The sequence below is a fragment of the Coturnix japonica genome, chromosome 19 (assembly GCF_001577835.2).
Source record: "Coturnix japonica isolate 7356 chromosome 19, Coturnix japonica 2.1, whole genome shotgun sequence".
Lineage (NCBI taxonomy): Eukaryota > Metazoa > Chordata > Aves > Galliformes > Phasianidae > Coturnix > Coturnix japonica.
The window spans coordinates 5,280,194-5,305,127 of NC_029534.1; the positions used below are offsets into that span (position 1 = coordinate 5,280,194).

Sequence of the window (24,934 nt, forward strand, 5' to 3'; positions counted from 1 at the left end):
CACCCTCCTGACACCCCTCCTGTGTCAACAAAGCATTTTAAACAGCATGAAGAGCAGAAAAATGTAGGTGAAGACTCCAGCTGAACTGTAATAATACACTCATCTGGTTTGCTGAACAGCACTTGAACTTCTAATCAACTTTATCTTTTGGGCTTAATTTTCCAATAGTGACAGAGATGAAAAAATAGGTTCATGAGAAGAAAGGGGCAAGTGCATTTCCTAATGGATTCTCTGTATGAAAACATGATTTACATCCACATTTGTAGGACATCCTCCTCACAATCTGAACGCACATGAATTCATGCAGGAGAGCACTGCCCAGGGATGCCACACGCAGCCCATGCCCCACAGCCAGGACAGATATGCCCGACTGCACAAGGGCTACAAACAGAATTAACCGCACGTACTTTCCCCGTAAGGCACAACTAAATACATGGCACGAGAGGAAGAATTAAAGAGACATTATATTAGTTTAAGCATATTTTATAATTTATCTTGTCTTTTCTCATTTATGGGTCATGTTCCCCTCGCTGACTCTGTGAATGCAGTTTTATTTTCAGGTTTACCCTGGGTCAGTTTACACACACAATTTCTAAGTCCTGGTCAATAGTCTGCCCAGATAATATCTGCACAAAAACTTAATTGCCCAGGTTTCTTAGTGCTGAGAATTACAAACAAGAGGGTTTTTCAGAACGGCTTACCTTCCTCTGTACCAACACAGCGACTTAATTTTGCAATAGCCTTTGAAATCATAAGCAGGTGAAGTCATTGACTTCAAAACCACACAGACCAACATCCTCCTGAAGCCTGAAACAAAACTGCCTATCAAATCATTCGGGGAGTGGCAGCACTACATGAGCGGTTTAGATGTGAAGCTATTCAAGGACACAGAAATCTCTCTCAGGATACTGGGAGGAAACATAGCTCCAAGGTAAGTTTGAGCTTTCTGTGTGCACACCAACTTAAGCCCTTGTAGGCCCAGACTGTGGACAACACTTATCAGACAGCAGACAAAGGCTGATCTAGCACGCAAGAGGGAGGAAGCATCACAAAGCATCATTATTCAATGGAGACTCGTTGAAGGAGAAACTAAAACTGAAGATAAATTCAGCACGTTCCTGGATATTTCCATAATTTTAGAAGTAGTCTAAAGTAAATATTTACAGCCAGCATTCTAGGCAGGTCAGAATTTTTCCTTCAAACATTTATAGTACAGAGAGCAGGTAGCAGGTTGCTAATTGCTCGCCATCTGAAACATTGATTCAGATTCGACTGAAGAACATAAATGACACGAAGAGTTCAAGCCTGCATCCAGGAAACGTTTGTTTGCATTATGAAACCGCTGTCTGGTTAGGAGCCTGTTCTCAGGATTGTACTGTGTTGCACAGCACCTGCGTGAGGCAAAGATCTGTTCCAACTTAAACAACTGTTAATATCTTAAACTTAAGTGACTACACATGCAAGAATTTCGAATAGTATTTGTGGCCATACAAGTAAACCTTCACTGAAACCATTTTGTAGGAAAGCACACGGAAAAAAACAATAAGGATTTCAGCAAAACTTTGGCTGACGGCTTTGAACAAATTAAATATCAATATTAAAAATATAATTGTAGAGAAAATGAATACTTTTCTCTGATGCAGAATATTGTCCTGTTAGTTTCAGACATTTAACAGTAGTTGAAGCAGTCGGCTTCCCCTCCCTGTAAGCATCTCTCACTCGTGCTGTAACTGAGAAATCAGATAGCTTAGAGGATGCAGCAACACAACCACGAGGGCACCAGAGGGAGGAAACTGAAAGGAAGCATTTACATCTGTCACTGCTTTTACCTCCGTTTTTGAGGCTCCTCACAATGAGAAACACCCAGACAGAGCAACTGAAAAGAGTGACTATGGGACTAAAATGTATTTGGAGTAAATCAGCAGCATAATGCAGGATAATTAATATACTTTATACATTTAATCCAAATTGGAAGAGTTAGTTTTAGTTAGTTCGTACCTAAAAAGCTAGAGAGAACTAGCACTTGAGGAAGCAAACACTTGCAGTATCCTCTCCATACACATACACTAACAAATGGCATTTAGAAAGATTTCAAAGTGCCACCCTCTCCCATATCACAGTGACCAACATCAAAGAGCGTATTACAAACAGACAAATCAAACTGCATACAAAGCACAACAGAATTTTGTTTCCTAAGCAGCCCATATTCTATCACAGAGAAAAGCAATGTCAAGACAAAAATTAACCATGCTATTGCAAAAAGGGTCACTGCAGTTGGCTTGTTTCCTCTGAACTTTTGAGAATGAAGGTCTTTCATCCCCCAACATGAGACACTAGATTTTAGCTGGTTAGAAATCCACTTCAAAGATTACATACTCCCTTTCCAAATGTCAAGGCTCTTTAGTTAATCACGAACGACATCCTGCAGAGTAAAACTCCAGTGCAGAATTTCAACAGATCTGCACGGTCCCTACGTGCAGTGACACAACGCTGAGTGTCCACTTGTTTGGACACCTCAGCTGTACCCAGGGCCTTCTTATATACCGCAATAATATTCACAATAGAAGCATTTTCCTCTTAAATCAAGCATCAAATGAAAAGCCATACCTGAGCTCAAGCAGTATCTAAGTGTATTACTATACACAAAGATACTGAATAATACAAAAATAGTGCCACAAAACTCAAAGCTAGACATCCTTCTCATTGCAGTGTTATCTATATTATTATTACATTACAAATATATTTATAGACCATATAACTGACACATGAAAAAGCCCATTTTGGACAACAAGATGGCTCAGACTCACAACTTACTTACTTGAACCTGCCTAAGAGCACATGGTCCATCTGGAACCTCGTCCAACCAGACACTGACCGTTCTTTTAGACACAGAGAGATCAACAAGCACAACGTTCTCTACCACTGAGGCAGAATGACTCTAGAAAAGGCCACTTCCCCGGTGCCCTCCGGTAGCCCTGAGATGATGGGGGCTGTGGGATGTAGAGGCTACTGACTGGTCCTAATGGGGTAACCCAGCACAGCAGCTGCCCACTGACAGCCACAGCCAAAGGAGAGCATCCTCGGGAACTCCTCAGGAACGAACTCACTCCTGCCCCACGTTCCAGAAGACTGACTTCCAAGAGATTCTAAAGAACGGCCCTTTTGCTTTAATTATTATTGTGGTTGGGTGTTGTTTTTTTTTATTTTTTGGTTTTTTGTTGTTTTTTTTTTCATATGGCGCTTCTCCCCGCAGCAGGATCACGGCAGCCCCCGCCCCATCGCTGTGCACTTCACCCCCAAGTCCCCCCCTCCCGCAGCCCCACACACCCCCAGCCCCAAAGCAGCACCGAAGCCGCCCCCCCCCTCCTTATCCACCCCCCACCCGGCCGCTCCCTCAGGACCCCCCCGTCTCCAGCGCCCTCCCCTCGGGGCTCTGCCCGACGAAGGAAGGAGGAGGGAGGATGGCCGTGGCCCCCGCCTCTTCCCCTTCCCCCTCCTCTTCCTCCTCCTCCTCCTCCTCTTCACAGTGGAGGCTCCAAAGCCCCGCTGCCCCCCGCTCCTCTCCTCGCCGCCCCGCCAGGCCCCGTTCCCTTACCGACAGCGCTGCGCTGGGGCGGCGCGGCCTCGGGTTCCAGCGGGGTTGGGCGGCCGCGGCGTCTCACCTCAGCCTCAGCTCCACCGCTACCGCCATCTTGCCTCCCCTCCCCCGGCTCGGAGGACTCCGCCTCCTCTCGCCAGGTCCTGGCAGCTACCAAACAAACGGCAGAGCGGCGATTCGGAGATATCTACCGATCGCGAGGACTCGCCCCCTTTTTCTCAACGTGAGGCGAACGTAGCGTTGCACTGGAGCTGTCGGCTCGCTAGAAAATGAGGGCGGGCCCTAGAGTAAGAAGGAGAGTTGCTATGTTCCTTCCAGGACCCGCTGGCCGGTGCGGCGGAGTACGGCTCCCTCCCCCCTCCCCGCTGAGGGGCTCTACAAGGGGGGGGGGGGCGGTCGCCATGTACAGCCGTGTTACTGATCGCAGCTCCATCCCTTTATCGGCTCTATAATGGGAGCACGTAGCCAAGATTTAAGGCGTCCCATTGAGGAAACGTGCTCACGTTGCACAGCTTCCAGCCGGAGTCACAACGCGGGTGCTCTCAATGTGGCAAAGAGACTTTCCCTCGTTAAACACGCGTTTTATTGGCAGCACAGCTGAGCTCCGCTCCGTTATCTGCTACATCAACACAGCTCTGGGCTGTTTGTAACCCCACTTACAGCCCGCAGCTCCCTTCCAGGTATCCAAGTGAAGCCCGTGAAGGAGCCGCCTGTGTTTTATGAGCTGTTTGTTCTCCAGCTGCTCAGTTCCTCTGATTTCTCTCCCAGTTTGACTCTTTAAGCCGAGGACGGCCGAGCAGCACAGCTCCCCAGCCACTGTTATCTCATTGCCTGCCCCTATTTATTCCCTGTCTCCTTTGGCTCTGTAACACCTCCAGCACTTGACTTCACCCCCGAGCCGCATCCAGACGCTTTTATTCTTATTCCGCAGCGCTCAGCACAGCAGCACAACCTGCCTCTACAGACGCTTCTCTCTCCCCGCTCTCCAGATCTCTCGCTTCCCACAGCCCCGCACAGGTAGGACTGGCAGAGCTCACTTTATTTCTTATCGTCCCATTTCTCGTTAACGGGATCGCTCCCAGCTCACCCCCAGCCCCCTCCCGAGTTGAGCTCCAGCACCGCCGCACGTTTCCGTGGTCGAATGGCCCCGCCCCGAGGCGGGGAATGGAAGGGGGGAAGTGAGGAACCCCCGGTAGGGCGGAACCTTTGATAGGCCGGAACCTTTAGTGGGCCGGAACCTCTGATAGGCCGGAACCTTTAGTAGTACGGATTCTCTGATAGGCCGGAACCTTTAGTAGGCCGCAACCTTTGGTAGGCCTGAACCTTCGGTAGGCCGCAACCTTCGCGCCTGCCGTCCCCGTTTCCCGTTGGAGCAGCTCTCGGTGCTGTACGCTGTAGCTATGGCAGCGGTGCCGTGGTGTTTGGGCCTGGCCGTGCTGTTGCTGTTGGCCGTACTGCGTTCCGCCGCTCGCCGCCTGCGGAGCCGTTCCGCCTCGGGACTGTCGCGGGATGATGACGTCAGAGCCCTGCTGGTGACGGCGCACCCCGATGACGAAGTGATGTTCTTCGCCCCCACGTTGCTCCGCCTGGGCAAGGCGGGCGGCCGCCTCGCGGTGCTGTGCTGCTCCGCAGGTGAGCGGGGACACGGTGAGAGTGACGTATCAGCGCGTGGTTGGTGCGGCCTCATCGTGGTGTGACGATGTGACGTCACCGCGGTGCCACGCGTGACGTCATTGCCGTGCTGATCCACGAAGGAAGGAGGGACAGGAAAATGATCAGGGGGCTGGAGCACCTCCCCTATGAGGACAGGCTGAGGGAGTTGGGTTTGTTCAGCCTGGAGAAGAGAAGGTTGCGGGGTGACCTCATTGCAGCCTTTCAATACCTGAAGGGAACCTGTAACCAGGAGGGGAGTAAACTCTTGGAAAGAGCTGTGACAATAGCAGGACACGGGGAAATGGTTTTAAGTTAAAAGAGGGAAGATTTAGGTTGGATGTCAGGGGGAAGTTCTTCACTAGGAGAGTGGTGAGGCCCTGGAACAGGCTGCACAGGGAGGTTGTGGATGCCCCGTCCTTGGAGGTGTTCAAGGCCCCAGTTTGTGACGGGCCCTGGGCAACCGTTGATCTCGGTAAAGGTGTATGTTTTGTGGCCCGTCGCCAGGTCAGGTGGGTTGGAACTACATGATCCTTGAGGTCCCTTCCAACCCGGGTCATTCTGTGATTCTATGATACTCACAGCGCTTTGGGTTTCTGCAGTGACTGTGGGCATCGCTGAGACTCGGTGTGTGTGTGTGTGTGTGGGTTGGGAAGCTAATGCAGCACTGAAGCAGAGCACACAGACCCTGCAACCTCCCTGCAGGAACCGAAGCACAAACCAATTATCTCTAACAAATAGAGATATTGTTGATGTTGCTTTCGAGCTGGCTGATGGGCAGCACAACCTCAGGTTATCTTCAGAGCTATTTTTCCATGATTAGACTGTTTTGCAACCAACATTTTTAGATCACAGAATTATCAAGGTTGGAAAAGACCTAGAAGATCATCTAGTTCAACCATAATAGATGTGTTACTGTTGGGGTGTCCTGTCTGTGCCTGAGGGTGGCTTCATGTTGTGGGTGTTCAGCCAAAATGCTGCTTGTGACAGTTTTGTTAGCTGTAGTAAAATCTTCTATATCTGAACCATGCACGTGGTTTCACAGTCAATTCTTATGCTGCAGCACTGAGATACTTGGAAACTGCATGGAAATGTCATTAAGTTGCATAAAAGCACTCATTGTTAAAGGTTTTGCATTTTGTAGTTCTCTGGTCTTTTAGAGAACTTGCTTTAGATGATCCAGTTTTGATATCGTGTTATATTCACAGTAACACACCTAAAAATGTTGGAAAAATAGCTCTGAAGATAAGCTGAGGCTATGCTGCCCATCAGTCAGCTCAAAGACTAGACCAGACTAAGCTGCACAATTTCTTTTGGTCTTTACCATAGGTAATATTCTCTAAACTTCTGATCATACTCTTTGCACTCCTTTGGACTCTCTTCCATTTGATTCACATCTGTTTTTGAAGCACAGTAACCAAGAACTGAGGCCTTTCTGGGCCTGAATCAAATGAAAGACTCTCACAGGAGAAAACTCACAAGGAATTTTCACAGCATATTACACTCCTATCTTGTGTTTCTCTTATTATCTACTAAAGCTTGAGATAATTTATTTTTTTTAATGCACAGCTGATACCTAATCAGTTATTCTTCCTGTGAATTCAAGGCTGTACTGTTGTGTTTGATGAAACACTGCAGTTTTGTATTTCATTATCATTACTTTTTTCAGTTCTTTTGGATGTAGGAAGCAGCCTCGTGTTAACTGATTTATCAGACCATACATATGGCTGTACCTGAATTAATGAGCCTATGGTGAAAACTTAGTGTTTTAATGTTTGTTCAGAGGAGTATTTCAGGCTAAAAAGATGTACATCTCACACTCACAGCTGCTTGTATTTGGGAAAAGGGACTGCTGTAATGTTGAAATCTTCAGCTTGTTCACTGCCAACTTTTGTATTCTTTGTTCTCACACCTTTCTGTCATAACAGGCAATCTAGGTGAGAAGACAGGGATTAAGCCATTGTTGAAGTCTAACGGTACATTGATTTTAATGATCGCTTCATGCTCCCCATTAAAGATTTAGTGCAGAGCTTTCAATTGTCTTTCCTGAGGGACAAACGTCTGTTGATCCCATTTGGCATTTTCACAGCTGTGCTGAGATTACTGACATGCAGATCTGCCATTTCAGTTGTCAGGTTTAAAATAGTGCTGCCAGTAGAGAACTTTCCAAAGAGGAGTTGTGTTTCTTTTTTATTTAGTTCAGATTCTCTTTTTTATTATCTTTACAGTAGTCTTGCTTTAGTGCCATGATACATTAAATGTGCTTGAGACTGTCTCCTGTTGCATGTCTTGCACATCTTTGTAATGGATCTAGCAACCCATATAGGAAAATGCATTCACTGAACTAATGGTTTTCTCTCTGCCTCTTAATGGCCTTTTGGTGATTCAGGTGGTTTATCCTCATTGTTTGTTTGATTGATGGTGGCAGGTGAGTTGATCAAAGACTCTGCAAATTGTGAGACTGAAACAAAATGACGTAGGAACTGTTGTATTTGCAGTTCTCACATATCAGTCAAAATGCCACAGAAATGAATCAGAATTACAGCACTGTAAGGGAAAAAAAAAACAAACCAAAAACAGCAGCCTTCTCCATACTGAGTAGTCTTTGAATTAATAACTCCATATAAATGTGTTTTGTTCACTGTAGTAGCTGACTCTCTATTGTGAGTGCTCAATGGATGAGTTCCAGCAGCATTTGCTATTCAGCTGGTTTTGCTTTCAATAGCTGCCCGTTTTTTCTTGTTAGCATTTATATATTCCTAGTGTCCAGACATGTTTCTCAGGCTGGGGAAAGTGGATCTGTTCCTCTGAGTTCAGTAGAAGTTGGGTATTTTGAGAATAATGGCACCACTTGGATCAAACATCACCTGCAATCAGTTACTGTGCTGTGTTGCGGCATAACTTATCTTACATTAAAACACTAGTATGGTTAATTCCCAAGCAAGAAATTGATCTAAAATGAAGTACTCATGTAGTCCATCTGAGGAAGGCACACAGTTAAATTTCCTCTTCTGAAGCTGGAACTCATGGTCCAGGCTGCAGACTGCCAAGCTGATGTGTTTCTCAGCAAACCCACAGGTAATGATTGTCACAGTCTTATAAAATCATTCACTCACAGCTTGCAAGAAGAGGAGTTGTTTTTTCTTCTGGCCGTTGTTCACCTCTTTGAAAACTGTACAAAGCTTCCAGTGAGTGCTCAGATTGCAACATTTCTTTAGAGAAATGCTAGATTTAGATGAGTCATCCCCAAAACAATACAAAAAAATTCTAGTGTAATTCAAGACAGCTGACTGCAGACTGGAATCAAATGTTAATACACAGCTAAGTTTTATCATCTTGTTGCTTCAAAGTTAAAGTTGGGCTGCAAACATTGTCCTGCACGGGGTAGCGTACTGAAAGGGATCATTGCAGTGCTGGCATAGACTTTGCATGACTGATTCTGAGGGGGAAGAAAATGAAAAATAAATTGTAATGTGAGGACAAGATGAGATGAAAAGATTTCAGAGGAGGAGACAGTGCTTTAAGTGTTTCCCTACTGGCTGTTGGGCTCCAAACATCGATCACATTTTAACTTTTCCAAAATACCTTGTATGTAGGACTCTGCCTTTTTAGGTTCTGTAAGTTCTTTGCAATTGTAGCTTCTGCTGGAATTTCCTCTATGAATGATGCAAACGTCTGAGAAACCATCACAAAAACAGATTTTTATGTTGGAATTCTTCATTCCCTAAAATCCTCTTAATTTCATCTCTGTTCTGTTGCAGTGTCTTAGTGTTACGTGATGCCTACTGTTCATTTGAAGTGGCCCAGAGTATACTATAAACTTTAACCACTTAAAGAATACATCTCAGGACAAGCTTTCCAAGTGTTGTCCCAGCAGTTTTTTCTGAGGACTTTGGCCTCGCTGCTCAGCCTGACTCTGTGGGCCTGTGCTGTTAAGAGCGCAGGAGAGAGCCCATGGTACCTTGCCTAATAGTGAAGGAGTTCTTTGGCCCTTTCTGAGGAGGTTAATTATTACTGATTTGTTTTGAATACTTCTCTTTAAAGTGGATGAAGGTCCCACTAACCTCTTTCATGGAGACAACCTGGAAATTTGCCGGTGATAACAGTTTCTAGTCACCTCACTGGAAAGGCTGTTTCTTCTGTGTTTATGAAAAGATCTCGCACAGTTGTTTTGTAGTATGTTGGTGACTTGCATTCAGATAATTTGTAACCTGCGTGTCCATGTTGATGCCCTTAGAAAGCTCCCCCCCACCCCCCCAAAAAAGCAGAGATAGCCTTTCAAATTCACAAAAAAGAGAAAAAAACAAACCCAAAACAGAAAGCCAAATAACAACAAAGGAAGAGCTAAAATGTTTCTGTGATTGGAAAAGGCATCAGAAAGGGCAGCATCTAATCAGACTAGTTGTCCAAGCAGCCCATTATCCTCCTTTTAGTAGTAGTCAAAGTCATGCTTCTGCTCAAGACATGGGAGATCTTCCAGACAGCAGTTCTGGAACAGTCTGCTTGGGCAACTGCTTCTAAATGTCTCTTTGAGCAATAAATGTCTTTTTTTCTCCATGCTAAACTAAACAGCATTGCTGTTATTTGCAGGAAACTATTACAGTCAAGGAGAGATTCGTAAGAAAGAACTGGAACAAAGTTGTTGTCTTCTGGGGGTTCCTGCATCCAGTGTAACAGTCGTTGATCACAGGTAACTAGATTTTATTAATAGTATTATTTCTATGCAGGTTTTAAACAAGAAATGAAGTTGACTTTCATGTTCTGTGACAGCTTGTTTTATCATTCTATATATATCATTTTGAGGACTGTCAGAAAAGATTATATGAGATATTTATGTAAACTTTTAACTAAGGAAATCTAATTAATTCAGAAGGTAATTCAAGAATATAATGGGGATAACTGCCTTAGAGTAAACTCTGTTAATACAGCATTTCAAGTAATGATAAAACACTCTTGTAGGGGGTCTGGACAGTGTGTTTGAGCAACATGATCACTCTTTGTTACAGTTTTTGCAGTGTTATCCAAGACACTTAAAAAGAAATCTCTGAATTGCCAGGGGCAAGTTTGTGCTGAAAATAAAACTGTTCGGAGGATTGGCAGTACCATTACATTGCAGTTACTCTCCCACGTGATTATAACATAGTTGCAGATAGTTGAAGTCTGTGTTCTATGATAAGATAACCATATAAACACATCAGCTGTTGTGCTGTCTGTAAAACAATGCAGTGCCAGTGTTATTTTGGTAGTCATCAGAGCACTTTATAAACTAAGAATCCTGTCAAATTTAGCCAAAGAAGCCATCCTGACAGCAGAAATTCCTGAGGGTGTATTTTGGGGAGACAGAAAAATAGAATTGTTTGGAATCTGTTTGTTCATGTGTTTGAGTGGTTTGTTAATTCCCAACAAGTTTTTCATCTGCGGGTGAGCTGGTGATTGACCACGTTTAATGGGATGGTCTGAAATGGATAAACTCTCTTCTCAGTCTTTTGCAGAGGAGGCTGCTGCTTGCAAAGCTGTGTGTAGTATTTCCCTTGCTCCTAAGCGTTTTATTTTAAGACTTCAATTAATTGTAAATTAAATTATGTGAATAGTTTGAAATCATAGGCATTAGTAGAAGACTTTGTGAAATGCAACATAACATTAATTAGATTCATTTAAGATTTTATTTTAAGTAAATGTTTTAAGTCACGAACTTGTAGTCACCTCATTCATAGGCTAGTCCTTACATGGCTAGTGTGTGATACTGTTATATATATAATTTGGTTTAGTACTGGCTAAAACCAAAATGCACTGTGGTGTTAAAGGCCGTACACAGTAGTAGGTTTCTTTCAACTGAAGCCTTGCAGTATTTCTCTATGGTCTTTTTTGTTTGTTTGTTTTTAATATGTATTTTTTAGCGCTGACTAGTTGTGGAGGTAGGTGATAAAGTTGACGCTTCTTTGTTTTGGAACTAACTTGGAAACTGCATTAATGGAAGGTGATTTGACACTTGGAATCAGTAAAACTCAGAAGGTAACATTGCAGGGCCTCTGAAGTTGCCCAATCTCTGTCCATCTGGGGTTAATGTTTATTGAAATAAATAGTGATTTCTAGCAAACACAGTACAACCAGTTGTTTCAGTTGTAAACAACTATCATGAAATTCATAAAGAACGTTTTTGTTTACAAAGACTCTTTAATAGAAACAGGCAGTTTTAAAGCCACAGCAACAAGAAAAGTCAGAGTTGAAAAAAGCCTGGCTCCAGGCAGGCCCTTTTCCCATGAACATATTTTCCCTTGAGCTAAGGCAACAGAAACCACAGTCCAGAATATGAATCCTCTTGAGTTCTTTGCTTTTTTTAGCTTTAGGTTTCTCTCCAAGTTTTCAGCTCAGTTAGGAAAACAGCACAGGAGTTGTTTTTCCTTTGGAATGGAAAGAGATGTTTCCGTTTGCTTCTCATGAACTGATGTTGGGTATCTTCATGTTTTGTAGTACAATTATATGATAATGCCTGGAACAACTTCTGGGGGAATAAGGAAATAAAAGCTGCTAGGCTTTGCTGAGCATAAGTTTGCTAAATGAACTGTCTTTTGCAATTTACACCGAGCCCATAAGCCCACTGGTCTGTCATCCTCTAAAGCACTGTGAGGTTGGTTGCTCTGTGATGCAAGTTTCCTGATACTGCTCAAGCATCTCCCAGCACACACAGTCCATTGGACTGCTTTGTGCAAGTAGTACTGCGGTTTGCTCAGTAGAAAGATGAGGGTGATTTCAGAGAAATAACTTTGTATCATTCCCCTTTAGTACTTTCCTTGTTAGTGTTATGCATGTTTATGAAATTAGTGACTAATGTGTGATTTCTGCTAATAGATGCATTGCTTAAAGAGACAGAGCCACGCCATTGCCCAGAGTTCTGAGGCACAGGCATGTAGTGGCAATGCTAAGTCATGTCTTGAAGCAGTGATGGAGCACCTGGTAGGAAGGCAGGGCCAACCCAGGGGAGCTCAGGTGCAAGCAATTCTCCTGAGTGACCAGGAGGGGTAAAGCCTTCTCAGACCTTATTTAAGGGCTGGCAGTGGAGGCAAGGGTATCTTGTTGGAGATCCCTGCCTACCTGAGGCCTTCTAAGGGTAAGCAGCTTTTTTCCTTTGTTTCTGTGTCCATAGCTGCTGCATTTGGGCTTATCCTCACTTGTTGCAGCCTAGGGCTTTGCTACCCCACTATAATTGCTGTGCTTCCTATTGCATCATAGCGTTACAGGTATATGACGCTGTTCTGAGAAAGAAGTTGAGATATGAGGCCTTTGTCTGAGAGGTTAGGTTGCAGTTAGATAACCATCAAATCATCTAACTTTGCTGTGTATTGAGGGAGCCAACCTGAAGTTCTTTCTGTATTTAGATCAGAGCTTGTTTATACAGAGAAGTTAAGTGTGTTTACAGTGCATCATTTGCTCAGCAGTAACTTGCCATGTGGAAATGCTTCATGAAAAACATCTGTGGATCAGGTGTTTGCAGAATAGTAGGAGATGAGGAGTAATTTTTAGATGACTCTGAGTTTTTGAAGTAATTATATTTTTGGTGGTTTAGGTAAAGCACTGGGACTACGGTTCTTTAAACTTACTCAAAGTTTTCAGATGCCTTATGGTCAGTAGCTTTCTTGTGCCTCTGCTACCCCTTCTCTAATTTACACGTAATACAAAAATATTTGCCACTATGGTATGATGAGAAACATGCTAAATTTCCATGGAAATATATACGTTAGTATAGGGAATACAGATTGTTAGACTGTTCTTATCAACGTTCTGCCATCCATATGCATTCTCTAAGATCAGAGCCCTTTGGCTTTTTTTCATTTTCTTTCTGACTCTTCAGAAGATAATTTTGCATTTGTGTAAGGAACTAGTACAGTGCTTAAGGACTGTAGCTGGCATGCTACCAACTAACATTGCTTATGCAAACACTGGATGCTTTACATTATCCAAGCTGCAGACTTGTATTTTGGAAAGGAAAGCCCAAAGGATTGCTAGGTCTGGATCTGCTCCAGCCATTGTAGTGCAGAGCTGAGTCATGCTGTTCCCTCCTCGCTTTGCATAATCTACCAGTGAGCGAGTAGAAGTTTCAAGATGTAGGAAGGAATGTATCTGAAAGACAAGGTGATTGATTTGCTCTGTCATCTCATTCGGCCAGGCAGATATAAAGCCAACGTGACACTGCAGTTACATGTGAACCTGTAAAGAGAAACCTTCAGTTAGTCTGTCTATGATGTAATCCATGTTAAAGACACAGCCCTTATTAAGCAGTCACTTTCCTTAAACAATGACTATCTCAAGTGTAGCCAGGATTGATAGGGCAGGACTAGTTCAGTCTCTATCAGACAGCTGTTTTGCATTGTTTCTTTAATGGGTGTTTGATATAGTTATGTTTAACAGCATTTCAAGTCTTCTGCACAGAGCAGCAAACTCTTCCTCCTGGTATATGGAAAACATTAGCATCTAATTGATCTAATGAGAGGAGTTAGTTAAGCTCCCATTAATGTTGGGCACATCTGACAAAGCCCTTCCAGTCTGGAGCATAGCATGTAAGCAGGAGATGTTTTCTAAGCTGTTTTCACTTTCTGAAGAGGATAAGCAAAAACGAAGCCCAAATGACTGATTTTTTTTTTTTTTTTCCCTAATGTCTGTTTTGGGTTAATGGAAAGATAAGTATCAGGCATTTTACTGCAGCTTCTGAGTCTTTTGTTTGTGATTGGAGTGGACAGAGAAAGTAGGACTAATTGCATCTTTTATATGACAGAAAAATATTTGGAGCTGTATAAACTTACTGTCAAGAAAATAATAGCTAAAAATGGTGTAAAGTAGAAAATTTTCCACTCACAGTACAGAGACTTATGGCAAGTAACATTACGTCTGGTTCTGTGTTCCCATGGAAATGGCACCGCACACACTTCTCTTATTACTTCACTTAGGTTCAGAAGGGCTCTGGTTAGACTGCACAGTAGAGAAGGCATCTGCTTGTACAGAATTACAGGTGAGCTGTGAGTATTTTTTGAGGCAGCACAAAAGCTCACACGTTTTTGGGATTTTTTTTAGGTTTTTTACTAAATAAAAATTATTTGGTTTTGGCCTTGGGTTTTGTGTGGGTTTTTTTCCCCATACAAGGTAAACAAGCTGTATTGCACTTCCTCGTGTTTGACTTGTAACAAACTTCCTTCTACAGGCTCCCCATGTCAGAGAAGTCAGTCTGTAAGGTCATGGGAAAAATATACCCTTAAATAAATAGTGGGTGTGTCTGACTTAAACAATGAGGAGGATACAAAAATGCCTGAACCTTTCAGAGAATGAAACATGTAACAGCCCCTTGATTAGAGTTTGATAGCTTACATGTGGACAGTTAAAGAGTCCAGTTGATCCAGTTTGGTTTTTGCTGTGCTTAGGTTGTTTGGTGATGGCTTTATGGATTTGTATGCAGGGTGCTGAGTGTGTGAGAACTGTGTGTAAGCTGTCTAGTGAGAATATGTACTGTAATGAAGAAAGCCTGCCTGCAAATGGAGGACCAGAAATGCAGCAACAAAATCCTGGCCTCTGAGTCTCCTGGGAAGACTGGCAGCAATTTCATACCAGTTTCTGACTCACTCATTTGCAGACCTGTGTCATCTTGCTAAATGTATCTGGGATTTTTCTTACAATTGCTTTTATTCTACATATGGTTTTCTAATCAGGAAGTTTATATTATTCCCTGATCCTTCTTCTTTCCTTGTTCTTATATTTTGGGCTCAGTATTTAATAGTTTTTATTTTGTTATAGTAATTGTGGTAATTAGTTACGTGATGTCTTCCTATGTTCCTTGTGGTATTGCACTTAGGCATTCTGTTATGCTGCTAATTTAGAAGCACTGAGCTATGTGCTGATTAACAGTGCTGCCATGCAGTTCTTCTAGGAGAGCTGTGTATTTCAGCAGTGAATGATGGGATTCTCTTGATCTTACTTATGCCAGAAGCACTGGGAAGGTCTTTATTTTTATGGATTTTTCTCTAATTAAGAATGGCATCAGGGAATCGGAAAAACTCAGATGGAGATTGGTTGCATATTCAGAGTGTATTACAGTGAAATCAATCTATATTTGAATACAAACCCTCTTTATCATCACAAGAAGGCTGTGTCAGTCAGATGGCTGCCTTGATGTTTATGTAAAGACCATGCACAAATTTCACTCCTATTTACTTATGTTCTTGAAATTGCTGTCTTTCTGTGGAGATAAAATAGTTGGCCACATGCTCTTTATTTACCTTCAAATCAATAGATTTTTCTAAAACGTTTACCACATGGCAGATTATACTCATAATTTTAGGTCATTGGAGCACTTTATGAAAAGGCTTACATAGCAATCAGCTTTTGGGCGTCTGCTATTGTAAGTGTTGCTCTATGCAATAATTTAAGAGGAAATACTTCTGGGGATTGAGATGTCTGCCTGCCTTCCAGGAAAGCTGCTTTCTGAAACAAAGTCCTGTATTGCTGTGTGTTAGGTTTGGCTGTTTTGTCCTAAGTTAGATATTTTCCTCAACAAGGAAATCTGCCCTTCAGCTTCCTTGGGGCTTCTACGAATCAGGTCCTTTTTCAGTTTCATAGCATAATTAACTTTCTTACAGTATATGAAGGGGGAAAGGTCTGTAGTGGAAGGGAAAATGATCCTTTTGTTGCTAAAGGGATTTGCCCCCCAGATCACTTCTGCAGAGGGATGAGCAGTGGTCCTTCTTAAAACATCGAAGGATTCTCCTTCACGTGTCAACAGAGACCTGTCAAGCCACATGTCAGTGTTGTCACAGCAGGGTCTGATTAGGAGCAAGAGGCTGCCTGAAGAACCCAAGGACTCTGAATAAGTGTTGAGGGAAGGAAAGAAGTGCTGATAAAGGACGAAATGTCTTTATGGAATTCTAATCAAAATACCAAGTGTCAAGATTTATACTTAAAATGTTCAAGATTATTTTAGCAGAATGAAAACTTCGATACTGATCCCAAAACATGAAATATGAGAGTAGGGATCCCAGCCATCTCTCTAAGCTGATGGGATTTGATTCTATCCAAAAACCATCAGTGCTGGGTAAGTTGATAGTGAGAAAAGAAGTCAAACTTAGTAAGTTATGATTCAGAAGTCAAAAAAGTGACTAAGGCTGGAGACAGGAAGATCACTAGAATGGGGCGAACCACTAGGAATCACTTTTTTTTTTGTTCTTTCCAAATTGTGCCTTCAGAAATGCCTTTTCTTATTCTTTTGCTCATGGCTTTTAGAAGTGCCTTATATTCATTAAAGATGGGTATTTTCTTGGAACAAAGCTTCAGTGACCCATGCTGAATTTGCTGGTGGTTTGTGTCCTGTCCTGGCTGTATCCTGGTAACACAGATATGTTACCAGGACTAGAGCTGCTGTGTAATGAGACTGCTTGTGTCCACACAGAAGGAGGTGGCCATGTGTTTGCTGGTTTCCAGTATAAAATGTAAGTTCTAAATATTTTGAGTGGACTTTGTTCATTGGTACTAGTAAACTGAGCTACCAACACAGACGAACACGGTCATTAGATTAAAATTATTATCAGGTTATACCCAGAGTCAGCTTTTAAACATGATAAACTATCTCAGCCTATTTATTTGCCAGTTGTGCAGTGGAACAATACAATGTGCTTTGCCAACAGATGCTCTGAGGGACTAATGAAGAATGACAAGCATTTCCCTATTGCCCGTGGAAGGTTTGCTTTGATAATCCATACTGCAGTGCCCAGCACCATCTCTGCTAATCACTCTTTTAACGTGCTGCTGTAAATGCCTTGCTGATCGTTATGGGCAGACTGGGGTCTTTTATGAGAGAGGATAAAATGGTGAACTCTTTCTTAAAGAAGAGCAGTTAGACAGGAAATTAATTAAAGAGGAGAAGCAAACAAAAGATATTAGCATGAATTCACCTTTTGAATCTCTACATTGGACTCAGTTTACTTAAGGAAAGTGGTTTTTTTTTTTCTACTGAGAACGCTTAAAAACTTGCTCACAGTGATGGATTGAGGGTTATCACCTTGTTCTCAGGAGCTGTAGTTTCCTTCTGTTTTCTCATAATGTTGCTTTAATTGTAGCTACAATACAAAATGCTGAGTGCCTCAATTACAACAGGGCTGTGACAGCTGAGGCTATCACTGACAGTTTCAGTGTGTCCAAGGGTCTCACAGCATTAAAAACTTGTTGTTTTACCCCTGTTTCCTTCAACTAACTTTGCTAGTTCTGGCAGCCACCAGAGGAATGACGGAATAATCAATATCTGAGTCTTGGGAACTTTATTAGGCTTATAAAGCACAGAATGTTTCCAATTACAAGGCACAGCATTGAAGGCAGTTGGGCCACTTTAAATGCCGTGATATTCTGTCTTGCTGAATGCCAGCAATATAATCCTCATTTCTTCAGCTCAGTTTCAACATCCCGTTGAAGTCAGAAGGCATCTCCTCCATTGGCAGCCAGTAAGAAAACTTGGGAAGTGGTGTGTGCAGTGCCTGAGGGATGGGTGGGAAGCATCCTCTTCTGTGATAGACTCAAAGGGTTGAATTGCTGAACTGCAGAAGAAGGATGCCCTCAATACTGGGGCCTTTGAGACAGGATCATGGTGTGAGAGAAGTTCCATGCTATTTCCCCCTGCCCTAAAAATGTCAGGGTATTTGGTCAGATTTTTCTGTCTCTCTTTAAAAATAAAGATGGTGTGGAAACAGGAAAAAAAAAAAAAAAAATTGCAAAAAAGCATTAGTTACATCTTGATCAAAATCATATTTTTCATAGGAATAGCAGTGTTTGGACTGGAGGTGCTGTAAAGGCTCAGTGGATTTTTGTGATGATGCTTCTGTTTACACAGACTTACAAATTCCTTGTTTTAATACAACATGTGCTTGGGTCTCCATCAAGTCAAATTTTCTGCATAGATGGTAAAACTGGAGCTGTAGAAACTTGGATTTGTTTTCTTTTTTTCCTCAGAGCCACCTTCTGGTCCCATCAAAATGAGTAGGAGTTGGCCACTCACTTCACTAAGACCAGAAATTGGCATTGGAACAGTTGACAACAGAAGACAAAGTCGTCCTCAAAAAAATGTTAGGATAGAGAAAGTTGGAAAAGCAACTGTACAATGGGCGTTGTGTAAAATATGTTTCCTCTTAATGACTTTCCAGTTCAGATTGGCTCTGTTTACATACAAATCAAAAGCTGGTTTGTCTAACTGCCAACACAGCAGAACTCAGTCTGGGATCTGAATATCCAGCTGTGTCTTTTGCCTCTGACATCCTCCCAGTAATAAAAGTTGTGTGGATGGGATTTGGCTCGAGTTGCCGATGATGTGTGATCCAGAATTGAATTCAGGCTGCTCTTCCTCTGTAAGACAATGGAAGCTAAAACTTGTTTTTGTCAATAAAATAGGCATGTACAACTCAGAACCCCCCCAGGGATCTGTTATGATGAATAAGATACTCTTTTTCCATCATGACATTTCTGACCCTGACCCATGTTAGTAATGACTCTATGAGAACTCAGAATTTTATTTTCTTCCTCATTTGGAGCAGAAACTGTTATGGTATTTACCTGTGAAAACACAGCATCCAGATAACAGGCGTAGTTATGACAACTTCTGCAGACCAATTAATTCCAGTTTCTTTTATTATTATTATTATTTAACTCTCAAACTGCCTGAAGGGCACAGCATTAGTTGTGATGCACTGTGCTATGTGCTTTATAAGCTTGTCTTCTCTTAACAGCTTCCCTGCAGTTAGACTAAATGAGAGAGCAACTTCATAGGTGAAATGGTACAGTTAGGATGCCTTTTAGTTGTCACTTTCCACTATTTTTTTTTATTTTTTATTTATTTTTTTTTTCTTCCAACGGGCTATTAGTAAATGAAGGGGTATCTTCTGCCTTCACAAAGCAAAGCCTCCTAAACTTCTCACAGAGACTGATAGCTTGCCACGACACAGCTGCTGTACCTTGCAGATGCCAATGGACCACGTGATGATGGAGCAGTTTCAGGTCCTGGGGATTCATATAATGTTTGGGGGCAGGAGTTGTCTCAGTTCCTGGAGGAGCAATGTATAAAGATACTATTTACAGCACGGCCTTCTTGCTTGTAATGATGATGAAAGTGCTGGCTGCAGCACAGAGCTCTGTTAGCAGTTTTGCTTGCAAGTTGTGCTTTTGCCACCTCATTGTAAAAGGCTGCTTGTAAAGCTGTTTAGCAGTTAAGCAAAGCATTCTTTTTAAATATCTGTTCTTTCCAAAAATAAAGCCCTACTTGATAAATGATTGAAAGCTTCAGTTGTGAACTGGTGAAGGTGGTCTCAGCAGTCTGAGGCTCTGCAGATATTTCTGACTGACTGCAGTGGGGTGCTGCTTTGTAGGAGTGTGATCCAGTGCTGCCTTTTGAAGCATCCTACAAGAGAATTCCCATCTGTATTTTCTTGGCTCGGTTTGTTATGACATGCCCTGTTATTTTTTGCATTCTGTGTCCATTCTAAATCTCCCCCAGGCATCCCTTTAAATGAAACATTGCATCACTGAGGAAGTGAAGCCATTAAAAGTGAATGCTTTTGCCAAACACTTGGAGCGAATATAATCAACTCTCATCTACCAGAAAATGACTTGCACGTTGACATTGCAGAATTTGAGAACAATAGACTTTTTTGAGTGGTTTGATGGAGCAGTTTTTCAGAAAGCTCAGCTGCACTGGGACTCCTTTGCCACGTCATGATTGAAGGTTTTATACTTTCTTAGAGAATACATAGAAAAGGGTTATCAAGCAATGGTTAAAGCATGGAGTTTAACACTTTGAAATCTCTTTGGAGGAAGAGATGTTTTAAGTTGTGTGTCTCACTTTCACCCGTTAGTAATTACTGGGGTTTTCTTGTAGACCCATGGGGATGGCCTAGTTATTGTTAATATACTACTGTAGTGATGTGCAATGTTGCATAAGTATTAAAGCTCATCATTAGAGTTTTCCCTTCTAGCCAGAGGGTTAATTTCTTTCTCCAAAGAAGGAGATCAGATTTAGATTTGGAATGGGAGGAGGGAAGACAGAGGATTTTGTTCTGCAGCAAACTAGGTCAGCGGGTTTTTATTATCATGCTTGACAGCCCAATGTGGTTTGCATTTAGGAGTGAACTCGGTTGACATTGTGTTTGGTCGATTTCCTCTTCCCAGAAAGCAGGACTCAGACATCGCTTCATACGATGGCTTTCCCAAATTGAAATCAAGATTATTTAGCTACGGGGAGGGCTCAAGGAATTGTGAGTTTGTTAGGTTTATTTTCAAAGCTGCGTATGTCAGGAGTGTCTCAGAAGCACATAAGGAAGGCCAATATATTTTGGAGATGAAAAATAATAGGGATGGAGTCTTTTCAGTCATTGAAGTGCTTTGGAATCATAGAGATCTTGACTGTTTATAGAAATCTATAGATAATAGTTCTTACAGTCTTTACTGTTGGTTTGTTGCTTGAATGCAGCCAGATTCTGATCCTCATCCTGCCAAAGTAAATTTGGAGTAATTCCCTTGTTTTCTCTGAAGCGATGGCAGTGTGTGGCAGAAATCACAATGGCATAGATAGCATTTGGATGGGGAATTTTCTATTAAAACTCTCAGATCATGGCTGATACAAGATCATATGAAATCTATTTCAATCTTACAGCTTTCTTGCCCATAAACTCAGGCTGAGTTGGAGAACTCTACAGTCTACTACAGTCATGTCAACCTTACTGAATAATCAAAATCCAAGTGCTTATAATGTCAGAAATCTACTTTGTTTTGATCATAGGGATCAGGTAAGATGGAGCTTGGAAAAGCTATTTGTAGGTTTTAAAAAAAATTGAGTAATAGAATGTAAGGCTGAAATCAATTTCCAGTTCTATATTCTTGCTGTTTTATGAACTTTAATGTGATTTAATGGCTTTTCAGTGTAATAGAAACATCCAATTCTGTCCTGTTCTAGTCTTTATTCAGTTCTGGCATTGAGAACGCCAGACATTTTTGCAAACCAAGTTTGGCTTTTAAAGCTGAACAAGGAAAATACGGGCAATACTGAGAACAGACAGCAGTAAATTGCCAGCAATTCCTGGAAATAATGGAGTTTCACAACCGTTCCCTGCAGATTGGACATTTAGGGAGGAAAAATAACTTTGTGGCTTGCACAGACAGAATAATGAAAATGCAAAGGCTGTTTAGAAAGTTTATTATGGTAAAATTGCCATTCTTAGATTAAAACCAAAGAGCAGAATACCTAATGCCTTGAAATAATGATAGCATGGAAATAGCAAAGGTCAGAAAATTGCATACTGTCTCTTCTGAGTGTGCTTTTAGTGTTGTGCTGGGCTGTGTATTTTAGTTGTTCAGTGCTTTTGAATCTTTAAACACTTCTGGCTGCAGGAAGTGTGCTCATACAGTCCTCTTTTGAAATGTGTAAATGTTACACAGGGTTGAGAAAAGCTGGTCCTTCTGTAATACTGTTGTATTCTTCCACTGCTGGCATCTATGACTGAGAGCCAAGGAAGTGACAGCACACGTCAGACTGGGAGGCATGGGGAGGGCTTGCAGTAGGCAGGCACGTACACACCACAGAGATCTGCGCTGACACAGCATTTGAATAGTGCCTTCTGTGTGATGAAGGTGGGAGGGGTTGTAGGAGAATCTCCACAGCTTCATTCAAGGATGAAGAATTCCTCCATTCAACTTTGTAGCAGCTCAGAAAATGTCACTGAGTTGCTGGAAGGCTTGGATCGTGTTCCTTCCTGTCTAGATTGAACTAAGTTGAATTCAGCTCTTAGCTCAAGAAACGTCAGATGGAAGAGACTTTCTGGGCTGTTTATCTTCTGTGCTCTCCTGCATAGTCAGAGCAGTGTGATCTCCATCCTGCTGAGGATGGGCTGTTAGGGGAAAGCTCTTAGAGGCTGTCAGTTATGTGAGGCTTCTGGGCTGTGACTCACAGGGTATAGGAGTTTGGTTGTTCCTGCTGTGAATAACAAGCGTAAAATCCTCTTTATTTACACAGGCTTTTTCCCTCCCGAAATTATTAGCATGTTGGAGATATCACTGAAAATACAGTAGCTTCTGGGTTGAAACAACAATCGTTAATAGCATTCAGTAATACCATCCATATGAAAAATGCTGCTGTGTATTTGTGCTCTTTCAAATTAAAAAACTGAAGTTTCTGGGCTGAAAATGAGGTTGGTAATGCAGAAGAGCAGAGCATCTATGTCAGCGAATGAACAGATGCATGCAGAAGACTGCAGGATAAACAGATGCCAAGTAATGCTGGTGTATGAAATAAGCCATTTGTGCCCATTTGGGAGCTCTGCTGCAAAAAGGATGCAGTCTGCAAATTTAAGTAGGTTATGATGTTCTCTCCTATGGCTGGGGTTAGAGGCTAGTGCAGTTAACTGCAGAGTAGTTGCTCTGTGGAGCAAACATGAGAACACTAAACTAAAATTGTCTTTCAAGAGAACAATGGCTTCATATAGGTGCATTTCTATTTTGTTGTTCAGTGTAATCTTTTAGCAATTAAACTAACTATTTAATGGTTAGAATATGATTTCTGAGCCAGGAGCACTTTGTTTATCCCTTTTGTAGGATAAAATATATTTAGCCTTGCATTATTTGTAGTTGTTACTCCTGCTTAGCGTTCTAACCGGTAATTAACCCTATCCTTTGATAGTTGTTTACAGCTGGGAACGGGCTGACTAGAATGGTGCTCTTTGTTCTGCAGTAAGGAGGGATCAGTGCCAGGTAACTATCCTGTGTCTGTTTTCCAAACCCAGGTGGCCATCTCCTGGGGCACCTCCTGCACTGGGAGAGAGGGAACAGTGCTCTTAAACATGGCTGCTTGCTGCCAGTCTGTTCTGAGACTTGGGATCGCTTGGGTGTTGATTCTGGTGAAAACCAACTGCAGGTAAAGGTGAAAGCACTGGGAAACTGTAGGTATAGGTCTCACACAGAATTACTCACAGCAGACTAACACCCACACTGGTGCTTTTTGGTGTATTCTGTTGTTGCTTCAAATTGATTGCTTGTATCTGCAAGAAGATTACCATCCAGTGTGATACAACTTTCAGCCTCTTTCCTGGATGACAATAAGAGGATTAATTAGAGCAGGGCTAAAAATGTTTTGGTATTTAAGGGAGATATATTCTTTCCTGTGCTGTCTCATCTCTTATTCCACCCCAATCATTTGTGCACTATGTTTAAAGAGGAATTGTAGAGCAGAGCTGAAGCTGTATAGACCCTTTGTACAGAGTTCTCAGACAGCTTCTGCTACATTTAGTGCTGTATCTATCTACAGAGAGGTAGGGAAGGACTTTTTGTCACATATTCTAAGAGAACAGATGCACCAGATTATTCTTGCAAGAGTGTAATGCTCTGCCAGAACAGGATGTTTGATGTACAATGCGTTTTGATACACGCTTCTACTCTGGCTCATTCTGTTGATACTCGCTGTGTCCTTCCACCGTATCCTTTCTAGCACCTTCATGCCACTTAGAAGTGAAGCCTGGCTTCACAGCAGCAGTAATACCTGAGCAATCTCCAGCCAGTCTTTGCAGCTGGACTTTCCCCGTGACCTATATTAGTTAGAAATGGCTGGGGAGTTTTCCTGTTTCCACCATTCTGCTTTTGCTTGCAGCTACAGTAACCAACTCCTGACATTTGTACCCAGCATGTGCTTTGATGGCTGTAGCTTGGTGCCTGTTTGCACACGGGGCCTTCTGATAAGGCAGGCATTTGACCTTTCTATTCTTGACTCATTAACATTTAGAAGAGCTGCTCTCCTCACCTCTAGAGGCTGTGCTCCTCCCCCCAATATCCCTGTTCCTAACAGATAAGATTACTCCTGGGTTATATATTGATCTAAGAGCGGAGTGCCAAGTGCAGCTCGCACCAGTTCAAGGGCAAATACTGAATCCATACGAGTGAGTTCACGTGCTTCAGTTCAGCAGTGGAAAAGTAAAGACCAATGGCTGTTTTTGCCCTCTCAGCAGAACCAGAAGAAAGATGCAGGGATATCAGTTCTTTATCTCACCAGTAAAATGAACTTCATGGCTGCAGGAAGTACGTATCCAATCTGCTGATGCTGCATCTTGGAGCTGTTTTCTCTTCTTCACCAGCACCCACAAGCATTTAAACAGATAAAGGGGTTGAAGTGATGATTATACACACGTTTGCTTGTGGCAGTGTTTTCAGTAACCTGAACATGGAAATGAGAGCCAAAATTCCTTTATTTTTCAGCCAAGCTTAGCTCAGTGGATGTTTTGCACTGTTGCTCTTGAACAAATCTCTTCACCTGTGCATCTGTATTTCCCCTGGGCGCATTGACTGTATGAAGTGACACTGAGAAGCTCTTAGGGAGTAATTGCAGATAGGCAGTCAAACATGGTCTCCCAGTGCTGTAATGATGATTGTGGATGAGATCATGAGAGCAAGAGAATAACAGAAGTTAGAGGGAGCAGAGGTAAGAGGGCTGGGGAAATGGTAGGAACTCTTCACATGTTTGGGAGTCTCTTGTTCTGCTTCTGCAGAGGATCGCACAATCATTAGGGCTGGAAAAGTCCTCTAAGATTGCCTGGCCCAACCATCCCCCTTCCACCAATATTGCCCCCTAAATCTTGGTCTAAAGTCTGTATCTCAAAATTATATGTTGATGTTTAGATGGTACTTGGGGAA

General features: G+C 42.4%; 2 protein-coding genes across 6 annotated transcripts in view; one reads left to right on the forward strand and one right to left on the reverse strand.

Annotated features, from left to right (window-relative positions):
• NCOR1 (nuclear receptor corepressor 1) overlaps positions 1-3,736 on the reverse strand; it is a 57,092-nt gene extending 53,356 nt beyond the window's left edge. For 2 of the 3 annotated variants that reach the window (XM_015880410.2, XM_015880411.2), the window contains exon 1: positions 3,596-3,736. The gene's annotated coding sequence lies outside the window, so the exon portion shown is untranslated. The remainder of the gene's footprint in view (positions 1-3,595) is intronic. The other variant, XM_015880409.2, reaches the window with a different exon arrangement.
• Positions 3,737-4,011: 275 nt separating this feature from the next.
• PIGL (phosphatidylinositol glycan anchor biosynthesis class L) overlaps positions 4,012-24,934 on the forward strand; it is a 62,453-nt gene continuing 41,530 nt past the window's right edge. Inside the window, exons 1-2 of one of the 3 annotated variants that reach the window (XM_015880432.2) lie at positions 4,012-4,615; positions 9,839-9,938. Coding sequence is in view for 1 of the 3 variants with exons in the window: in XM_015880431.2 (XP_015735917.1) it covers positions 4,999-5,230; positions 9,839-9,938 (332 nt within the window). In the remaining 2 variants the exon portion in view is untranslated. Of the gene's footprint in view, positions 5,231-9,838; positions 9,939-24,509; positions 24,723-24,934 lie in introns of those variants that run through there. The other 2 variants (XM_015880431.2, XM_015880434.2) reach the window with 2 other exon arrangements.